At 66.5% G+C, this 9,501-nt stretch overlaps 1 protein-coding gene across 5 annotated transcripts; it reads left to right on the top strand.

The window, feature by feature from the left end:
- The first annotated feature begins 351 nt into the window (after positions 1-351).
- Positions 352-5,346, top strand: C1QTNF12 (C1q and TNF related 12). Of its 5 annotated transcripts, XM_034671075.1 has the most exons (8): positions 352-903; positions 3,156-3,272; positions 3,353-3,464; positions 3,555-3,706; positions 4,205-4,313; positions 4,519-4,609; positions 4,787-4,865; positions 5,044-5,341. In XM_034671075.1, exons 1-8 carry the CDS (start codon positions 736-738, stop codon positions 5,140-5,142), a joined length of 927 nt encoding a protein of 308 aa, XP_034526966.1. In that variant the 5' UTR covers positions 352-735; the 3' UTR covers positions 5,143-5,341. The 5 variants fall into 5 exon arrangements, 2 of the variants coding, with proteins under 2 accessions (XP_034526966.1, XP_034526964.1); XR_004628670.1 differs by having other exon boundaries at positions 4,205-4,609; positions 5,044-5,106; XR_004628671.1 differs by having other exon boundaries at positions 3,353-3,706; positions 4,117-4,313; positions 5,044-5,106.
- The last annotated feature ends 4,155 nt before the right edge of the window (positions 5,347-9,501 follow it).

Below are 9,501 nucleotides of genomic sequence, written 5' to 3'. Positions count from 1 at the left end.
ATCCAGGCTTCCGAGCATCGCCAGGACCCTGGCATGGGGGGACCTCTGTCAGAGGGCCTGGAGGGGGCCTGAAGGATCCGGAGGGCCTGAGGGAGGTGGGTCATATGTAGGAAGGGCAGATGGGGCTCTTCGTCCTGATGGAGTTTGTCCCCACCCTCGGACCTCCTGGGCCACCTCCCCGAAGGGGCTGGATGTGAGGTGCAAGGAGCGTCGCTGGGAGGCGGCTGGGGTGAATTCGTGTTTACAGTTTCCAGGGTGATTTGGCCCTCCTGGGGAAGGGTGGGGGCTGCTGCCAAACGCAGGGAGCGCCTGGGGAGGTGCAGCCCCTTGCAGCAGCCTAACGCCCCCGTCCACGCCCCCGGGCTGGCAGAGCGGCAGAGCGTGAGCCCTCCCCCTTGGAGCTTGGGGGAGGAGGGGAGGGTTTATTTGGCGGCGTGCTGGGGCAGCCAGGGCACTGCCTGTGAGGGGAGGCCGGCGCCGGCCCAGCCCGCGGGATCGGGAGCGCGTCTGCGTCTGCCCCGTGTCTTGTGTTGCCTGCGCACCGTGGTGCCGGTCGTGCTGCGGCTCCAGGCTCACCCTGCCTGCACATGCGTGGGCGGCGGATAGACGCCCCCTGGGGCTGTGTCTCCGCACGGGGACCCTGAGTGCCAGCTGCATTGCCGCCCCCATGAGCGCAGCTGGGTGTCCCCGCTCACCACGCTGAGCCACCACCAAGGTCTGGAGCCGCGGGGCGCCATGCACTGGGCTTGGGCTGCCGCCGCTGTGGCCCTCTGGCTGCAGCTCACGCTCCTCGGGGGTGTCGGGGCGCGACGGGAGCCCAAGAGGCCACGGCCGCCCAGCCAGCGCACTGAGCCCCCCACCGCCACCACGTCCAACAGTGAGGGGCTGCTGGGCTCCCCCGAGGTATGCACGGGCCGGTCGCACGTGGGTGCGGGTGTGTGTGTGCTTGTAGGCTTCGGGCGCCCCCCTGGCTCCCGGCTGCCCTCCTCCTTGCAGGCTCTGCCCTGCCCGGCCCTCCAGCCTCCCCACCCTTTCTCAGTGGAGTGGGGCCTTGGGCAGGACTTGCTCGTGGGGCAGCCGCTGGGTCCCGGGGCCCAGGGGAAGGGTGGGGGGAGGGGAGGGGCTTCCCGGAGGGGCTGCAGCGAACCCTTCGAAGCCTCAGGTCCCACATGCCGCTAGCAGCCCACTGCCATTTGGTGTAGTTGCCAATTCAGGAGCGGGTCGGGGGGAGCTCTAGACCCCTTGTTGGGAAGCCGGGTAACCCACAACTTGAGTGGCTGGAGAGGCTAAGGCTAGCCCGGACTCTGTGCTTCCTGGAGGTCCTTGCCGGGACCCCCCCACTGTAGAGCCAGCCCCCCGTGGCCTCTGGCACAGGCTGTGTTCTGGTCACTGGAGTCCCTCTGGCCTCAGTCTGCCCCTGGGGTCCCCTCTGAGACAAAGGATCCCTGTACCCACCTCAGCCCTGGTCCTCCACCCTCGTGGGCCGAGTATCTCCAGAGGGGCTCTTGGAGCTAACCCCAGCAGCACAGGCCTGGTGGCTTCGAGCAGCTGCCCACCTGGGGGCCGCAGACCTGGAAAGGGAGAGGGAGTTGCTGGGGCACGGCCCCCACCCCCCAAGCCCTCATGCCTTTGATCCTGGCCTCCCGCCTCCCAAGGGCGTCTCTGCGGCGGCCAGCCAGGCTGCTCTCAGCCCACGCGGCCCGTTGGAGCCCGAGGCCCCATTTCCCAGATGGGCAGGCCGAAGAGAGTGAGTCCTTGGGCCTGCCAGCCAGAGAAGAGTAGGCTACCGGCAGCTTCTGGGAGTAGGCACGGGTCCGTCTGGGGACAAACAGGCACATCTCTATTCCAGGAGTGGTCTCCACGGTGGGGGGGCTGCCGTGTGACACATACCCCAGGATGGCCCTCCCCAGACATTCGGACCTCTGCTCTTCCTGCTAGGGGTGGGCTCCTCTTCCACCTGCCCGGAAATCCTGATCCCTTGGCCCCTAGACACCACTGGTGGGCTTGTCTCTCAAGGCTCCTGGGTCCCTCAAGCATGGTGAGGGTGGATGGCAGCCAGGGGATCAGGCAGATAGCAGATATGCGAGGAACCAGGACATTCAAATATTCTTGGCTTCTCTCTCTTCCCTGGGTGGGGCCCAGATCAGGGGTGGGAGGCAGCACCTGCCCCTGAAGCTGGCTCTTGCCATGTTTGGGACTGAGGGCTGACTGCCGGACTGGACCCTGCCTGAGTCAGGACCGCTCAGCTTGCCCTGCCGGGAACAGTTCTCTGAGAGTGGCCAGGGTTCTGCTAGCCCCGTGGTGGTGACTCTCCCAGCCAGGCCAGCATCTGCTGTGTTCCTGCCCATTTTACGAGCTTCCTGTTGGAGCCTGGCATGCAGACTTCCTCAGAGACGGGCAGACTCTCTCCGCAGCCCACGCCCCCTTACCTAGCGTGATACGCTCCTTCCTTGACTCTGCGGCTTGGGGTGCTCCTGCCTCCCCTGCCTGTTCTGGTGCAGAAACTGGGCTTAGCAGGGGGGTGGCTGGAGGGTGGAGGGGGCATGGTCTCGGGCAGCTCTGCTCTGCCCCTCCCAGCCCTTGTTCAAACAGTAAGGTGGGCTGGCCAGCTGTGGCCTGGGTCCGAGCCTGAGGAGCGGGGCCGCGGGAGCGCCACGGCTGCCGGCTCACACACCTTATGCCCAGCACAAAGCAGGGCCTGTGCCCATCCTCTCCCCAGCTTTGCGTGGCTCTGAAGCTCTTGGAACCCCCGCCCCCACCCAGAACTTGCTCCTGCTCTTTACTGCCCACCTCAGCCAGGGCCAGGCCCCTGTTGGGACGTGTGGGGCTGGTTCCGTGTGTATGCGGGTGTGCCTGTCTGCTTGGGGACCCAGTGCAGTGGGAGGGAACACGGTCGCTCCAATACAGAACCAGAATCAGATGCCTGGACATCAGGTCCTGGCTTCCACAAAGGCCCCAAGCCCTTGCCCTGTGTGTCCTGGTCTGGATCCCCAGGGGTGGCCTGCGGTGCCCCATGGCCATGTTCCTTGTGTGTGCCCTGAGTCCTGCCCAAGGTGGCCTGGGCCTGAGTTTCCCCACTTTCCACTGGGGGCAGTAGGGCAGGGCTCAGGGAGGCCTGGTGGCCTGCACACTGGTCCTGTCCCCTGGCCCTGCAGCCACCTGAGGCCCTGGGGTCTGAATTCTCAGACGCCCACACAACATGGCTGAACTTCGTCCGGCGGCCAGATGAAGGGGCCTCGAAGAAACGGTGCCGGGGCCGGGACAAGAAGTCGGTGAGCCCCGGGGTCTGAACCCAGGGCAGGGGTGGCTGTGGCTCCCACTGGAACCCTCACTTTCTCCTGCCTCCCCCCAGCGAGGCCTCTCTGGCCCCCCTGGGCCCCCCGGGCCCCCGGGGCCCCCCGGACCCCCCGGTGCTGTAGTCACCCAGGAGGCCCTGCTGCGAGAGTTTCAGGAAATGCTGAAAGGTGAGGCCCCTGTCCCAGACTCTTCCCGCCTGGGCCCTGCGGGTGACCCCACTCTGACCCCAAGATGCTGCCCTCACCTTTGCCCCGCAGAGGCCACCGAGCGCCGGTTCTTGGGGCTGCTGGGCCCATGGCTGCCTGAGGGGACAGGCAGGCAGCTGGTGGCCGAGGCCTTCCACTGTGCACTGAAGGGCCCCGTGGTGGTGGACGAGAAGACGCTGGTGGAGTTGCATGGCTTCCAGGCTGTGAGTGTGCGTGGGAGCGAGTCCTGGCCTCTCGGGGCATCTGCTGAAGGCCCTCCTCGTGTGCCATCAGGGGCCAGCGGTGGCGGGGGGCAGGGTGCTGGGTTGGCTCCCCACTGCTGGGCAGGGCTCACAGCCAGCCTGGGACAGTCATCCAGCACATACATGCAGGGGGCACCTGGGGGAGCCAGGCGCAGGTGGTTGCGGGGAAGGAGGTGACCTGGGTCAGGGTTAGCGGGTTCCGTGTGGCAGGGTGGGGTCCAAGGTGGCCAGGAGCCAGGGATGCCCTCCCTGGTGGGGGCTCTTGAGGGTTCATCCATCCCTTGGGGCCCGGAGCCTGTGCCCAGAGGCCCGGGTGGGTGCATACAGGTCACCCCCCCATCCTGCCCACCTGGGCCTGTGTGGGGGGGCAGCTGTTGGTCACAGGCGCCTCCCCCAGGCTGGATGTGCAAGATGAGGGCCCAGGCCCTGCAGCCGGCTGTTCACCTGCTATCCCTCCAGCCCACGGCCCAGGGCGCCTTCCTGCGGGGGTCTGGCTTGAGCCTGGCCTCAGGCCGGTTCACAGCCCCAGTGACCGCCATCTTCCAGTTTTCTGCCAGCCTGCATGTGGGTGAGTGGGGGCCGGCCCCCAGGCCTGGGTCCCATCGAAGAGGTGACCCTGCTCCAACCCCACCTCCCCCTGGGGGCGGGTCTTGCTCAGGGCCCACTCTCCCCGAGCCCTCAGCCGCTCCTGGGCCTGCACCTGGCCGTCTAGCCCCTGTCCCTCTCTGCTCCATCCTCGCTGGGGCTGCTGCAGGCTGGGCCTGTCTCCACAGACCACAGGGGGCTGCAGGGCAGGGCGCGGCCACGGGCGCGGGACACAGTGCGTGTGCTCGTCTGCATTGAGTCCCTGTGTCATCGACACACGTGAGTGGGCCTTCCTTGGGGGCACTCTTGATGCTGTGGGGGCCGCAGGGGGTGGTGCCCAAGCCTGGACTGTCCTGCCCGTGGAGAGGGAAGGGGCTGCTCCAGACTGTACCCGGGCAGGGTCCTGGCCCCACAGCCAGCTGTGCCCTCACTGTCGCCCCGCGGTGCCGCGTCCAGGTCCCTGGAGGCCATCTCGGGCCTGGAGAGCCGAGGCAGGGTCTTCACCGTGCATGTGGAGGGGCTGCTGCAGCTGCAGGTGAGGCTGGAGGAACGGATGGGTGGGGAGGGGGCCTAGGCCTGGCACTGCTACACCCAGCGAGGGCACGGACATCAGCCAAGTGACCCCTGGGGTGGGGGCTGCCTGGTGGGGCTCGAGTTTCATTCCTGGGCAGGCGGGTGCCGCGGGTGGTGATGCCCACTGTGGGTGTCTGCAGGCTGGACAGTATGCCTCCGTCTTTGTGGACAACGGTTCCGGGACAGCCCTCACCATCCAGAGTGGCTCGAGCTTCTCTGGCCTGCTCCTGGGCACGTGAGGGCCAGACACGCCAGGAGCAGCTGCTGGCCCACCCACCCCCGCTGTCCGTTGTTAAACCTGTGGTCACAGCAATAAAGAGCTCTCAGCCCTCCCTGTCGCCTGGTTACTGTGTCGTCATGGAGGTGGGGTGGGTGGGCAGCCCTAGAAGGACATGAGGTCTCCTGTCCAGTCTTGGAGGCAGCAGCCGATGGACACCTGCAGGGCCAGAGTTGGTGAGTCAGATGGTAGCTGGGTGCCATGTGCTGTCCCTGTCTTGGGTGCAGAGGGCAAGGAGGGGAACCCTTGGGAGGCCCTTGTCGGCGGGGGGCAGGCGCAGAGAGCACGCAGGTGGGGGCCCTGCACTGGGCTGCGCGGTGAACCTGGGGGGCAGGTGCTGAGTGCGCATGCGTTAGGGGGCGGGGCCAAGGGCACCCCCGGCTGGGTCGCGGTGGCTGCCAGCAGAGGACACAAAGCCCGGGTGGGGTGGCCAAGACCCTGCCTGTGGGTCCTGTGGATCCGGGGCCCTCTACGCCCACCCCATTCTGGCTCCAGCAAACCCAGACCAAAGAATGTAAATTGGTCTTGGGATGTCCGGGCCTCTGCAGAGCTGCTGAGATACGATCTCTGGTTGGCACCCGGGCCCCCGGGCCCCCGGCAGTCAGCCCCACCTGGAGGGCCGAGGCCAGGCCCCTGGCCCCTCCACAGGTGCCTGGGGGCTGGCGGTAGGGTCTGAAGCCCCCTTTCCAAGGCAGAGCGGGGAAGGGCCTCCTTGGGCCTGTGGATGGGCAGGGGGAGGGGGAGGGAAGGGCTCTGGGGTCTGCCTGCCGGCTCAAGGGGCAGGGGTGGGAGGCAGGCAGGAGGAGACTGGAGCCTGAGGGCCATCCTCCAGCCCCTCCCCGGGGACTCTCCCTGCAGCCCGCTGAGTAATGAGGCAGGAGAGGGCTGGTGCCGCGCTGGCGCCAGCGCCGGCAGCCACGGGCTTGGCCGGTGACCCGTCCTCACCTCTCTCCCTGCTTGCCCCCCGGGTGGCGTCAAGGGCGGGGGGGGGGCGGGGGAGGTGGGGTGTCTGTGCTTCCGCGGCTGCAGGCGCCGGCCTGGTCTGAGCGGGGATGCTCGGCAGCTTGCAGGGGTGGGGGACGGGGCCCTTCTGGGGAGGCTGGGAGAGGAGGGGCACACCGGGGAGGCAGAAGCTCAGGAGGGGGCCCTGTCTCCCACTTCGCTTTACTGAGGTCCTGCGCTGGGCTTGGCCGTGGGCACTGTCCATGCCTGACACCCGTTTACAGAGGGGAAACACGGGGCGGGAGGCTGAGAGATAATGGCCAGCACCCAGCCAGACTCTCAGCTGCGCCTGGGGCCTCACGGCATCGGGGGGCTCCCCACTCCCCTGCAGGTCCTTCAGCGCCAGCCAGTGCCCTACCTGGTCAGGTCCAGGAGGGGACAGGTCTCACCATACCCAGACATGCTTTGGAGGCTGTGATGACAGAGATGGAGACCCAGACCCAGAGATGGGGCCCAGGGTCCACAGAGAGTGACAGACAGGGGATGACAGATGAGAGGCGAGGACAAGAAGCACGAACCAGGCCGACCCTTCGGAGCCCACGGTGGGCAGGTGGCCAAGGCCGGGGCCTGCCGCCCGACTGTACCTGCCTGCCGGTCTGTCTGGGCTCCGTCCCTGTTTCTGCCACCCCTCATCAGAGGTCCTCAGCCACTTAGCTGTAATTCTCCTGGAATGTGCCATCTGGCTGAGGGTGTGGGGGCAAAGGCGTGGGGGGCTGGGGTGGGCTATGGTGGCTACCGTCCAGCATCGAGGGTTGTGAGCTGAGAGGGCCCAGGCTTCAGGCCCCCAAGGACACAGGCTGGACGCCGAGGGTGAGCACGGAGCCGGTGCAGAGTGAGGCTCCCAAGGCGTGGCCTGCCTTCCAGAGCCCAGGTGCCGGTCTCCCAGAGAGAAGGGACAGCAGTCTTCTGTCACATGGAGAAGACGAATGTGTAGCTGACTCTGGGACCTGCTTCAGTGGAAGCTTGCTGCCATGTTGCCCTCAAGCCACACCGTGGTGTTCGGAAATCTCCCTGGGGCCCGGGGAGGGGTCTGGAGCCCCCTAAGAGGCCCTGGGCCCTTGTGGTGATGCCCAGCCTGAGCAAGGGCTCCAGGGAGTGGGAGAGCCTGGGAGATGGGGTTCTTTTCCTGGCCTGGCCTCTCTGGTTGTGTAGCTGGGTTTTGGGGTGGCCTGAGCATCTGGGGCCAGAGCCAGAGTGGCCACACAGCTCTGTATGGCCTTGGGTTGACCCTTGACCTTGACCCCCGCCCTGGAGCAGCGGGAAGTAATGGGCTGACCTCACTGACCTCCCCTAGGGCTCACTTCCCAGAACCTCCGTCTGACCCCAGGGCTTGCCAGGCAGGGGCTCCTGGGAGGGGGCATGCTTCCTCTGGTAACCCCAGCCCTGCGCTGCCGGAACCCTGGTCTTGGGGCCATGGCCTAGCTGCAACTGACTGGCCCCTCTTGGCCCCAAAGGAGGCCATGGGACCCTGGGGATGGGGGTGTCTCAGTGTGGGGCCCTAGCCTGGCCTTCCAGCGCCCTCCGGGCGTGCTGTCTGGTGAGCGCAGACAGGAATGCGGGTGTCTGCTCAGGACAGCTGGAAAGTGCTCGTGGGGGGGCCGGGAGCACAGCACAGCCAGCAGCCAGGCCCCACCCTGGGTCTGCAGCAGAAGTCTGGAGGGGCAGGGAGGGGGGTCCCAGCTAGGAGCACGAAGGCCGCCTGCTCCCTCTCCCCGTGATTCTCTCTGGGGGCTGAGGGATGGGACAGGGTAGGGGTGAGGCTTGCAGAAGAGGCCCCCCCCACCCCCAGCCTGGGCCCTGGGGTACCTGGAAGAAGTGTGGATGTTAGCACACAGCCAGGTCAGGCTGGCCCTTTACGGCCAGGGCCCAGCTTTGGGTCTGACTTCAGACTGGGCCCAGGCTGGTAAGGGGGGGCTGTTCCAGGGGCCGCTACTTACCCCCGGCCAGGTTCCTCCGAGCACACCTGGGACATTCTCACTCCCAGACCGGGGATCCTGTCTCCTGTGACCTGGGCCAGGGACTGAGATTTGGCCTCGGGGTGTGGGGGTCTGGGTGACGGTTTCTGTGCTTCTGTCTTTGGTTGTGTGTGTCCCTGGGCTCCCCGTGCTGACCAGCTGTCCTCACCGTGGCTGGGACGGTGTCTCTGACTTGGCATGGTAGAGTGTGTATGTGGTATGTGTGGGGTGGGGTCTCTGCACTTTCTTTGTGCAGCTGGAATTGCCAGGACCCCTGGCAGCAAACACAGGCCAGGTGCCCAGGACCTAGTGGCTAGAGCCCCTGGCCAGCCAGTCGCTGAGCTTGGGAATGACTGTGCTTGGGCCCTTGGCGTCAGGGGAGGCCAGCTGGCTGGACCACTCTGGTGATCACAAAACCGCTGGACCCTGAGGTGGGGAAGTGCTGCTGTGAGGTCCTCAAGCTGGGCTCACTGTGATGGCTGGGGACTCTGGGTGATGGCGGCAAGGGGCAGGGATTCCTCACCCCCAGGGAGAAACTCCGAGCACTCTGTCCTGGGGCAGAAGGTCACTGCGGGCAGCAGGGAGCCTTATCTCCCCTGAGGTCTCTATCCTGCACAAAGAGCACTGTTCTAAGGCCAGGCGGCCCTCTTGAGACGAGCTGGGGAGCTGGGGGGGGGCACTGCCTCCCTCTCGCTCACTGCCTGGGCTTGGCCAGTGCACCCCATGGGCTCTGAGGGCTCCATGACCTGAGGGTCCTGCCCCAGGGTCAGCCAGCTGCTGGGGCTCCAACCCCGGGCACCTGAGCAGGCCCAAGAGTTGAGGACCTCAGCATCTCAGGGTCTCCCAGAGCCCAGACTCTGCAGCTGGGTCCAGGAGGGCTGGGGAGCATGTCCAGGTGTCGAGAACACAGCCCTGACCTGTGCCTGCCTGCTGCTGCCATCGGCATGTCTGGCGGCTTGTGAGTCTGATGGCGTGCACAGCCGGGGCTGGCCTGGGGATGGGGACCGGGTGGGGGCGTGGTGCTTGGGGACAAAAGGCCTTTGTTCAGGAGGGTTTGGGGTGCAGCCCCTGCTCCGGGGCAGTGACTCATGGGTTCCTCTGATGTGATAACGTCAGTTTTGCAATAGCCTGCATGTCGTACCCAGACCCAGGAGGCTTTGAGGGTAGGAGGGACCCCCACCTGCCCTTGAGGCCCCTCCGGGCTGCTCTGTTGGAACCTGGGTATGTGAGGGGGTGGCAGCGAGAACAGGAACGAACAGGAAGGATGTCAGAGGGCCAAGCAAAACTCCATTTCTGAAGTACAGCATCTCCAGAAGCAGCCACTCAGCCTCCTTAGAGCCCCTTGCCCGCCCCCGGCCCCTGCT

Source organism: Ailuropoda melanoleuca, chromosome 11 (genome assembly GCF_002007445.2).
Source record: "Ailuropoda melanoleuca isolate Jingjing chromosome 11, ASM200744v2, whole genome shotgun sequence".
NCBI lineage: Eukaryota > Metazoa > Chordata > Mammalia > Carnivora > Ursidae > Ailuropoda > Ailuropoda melanoleuca.
Note: the sequence above shows the minus strand (reverse complement) of the source record. Positions and strands in the feature narration are given on the sequence as shown.

Coding starts and splice junctions, on each gene's coding strand:
- C1QTNF12 (XM_034671073.1), top strand. CDS start 736: ATGCACTGGGCTTGGGCTGCCGCCGCTGTGGCCCTCTGGCTGCAGCTC. Junction 4,610..4,786: donor TCCCTGTGTCATCGACACAC/GTGAGTGGGCCT, acceptor TGCCGCGTCCAG/GTCCCTGGAGGCCATCTCGG. Junction 4,866..5,043: donor AGGGGCTGCTGCAGCTGCAG/GTGAGGCTGGAG, acceptor GGGTGTCTGCAG/GCTGGACAGTATGCCTCCGT.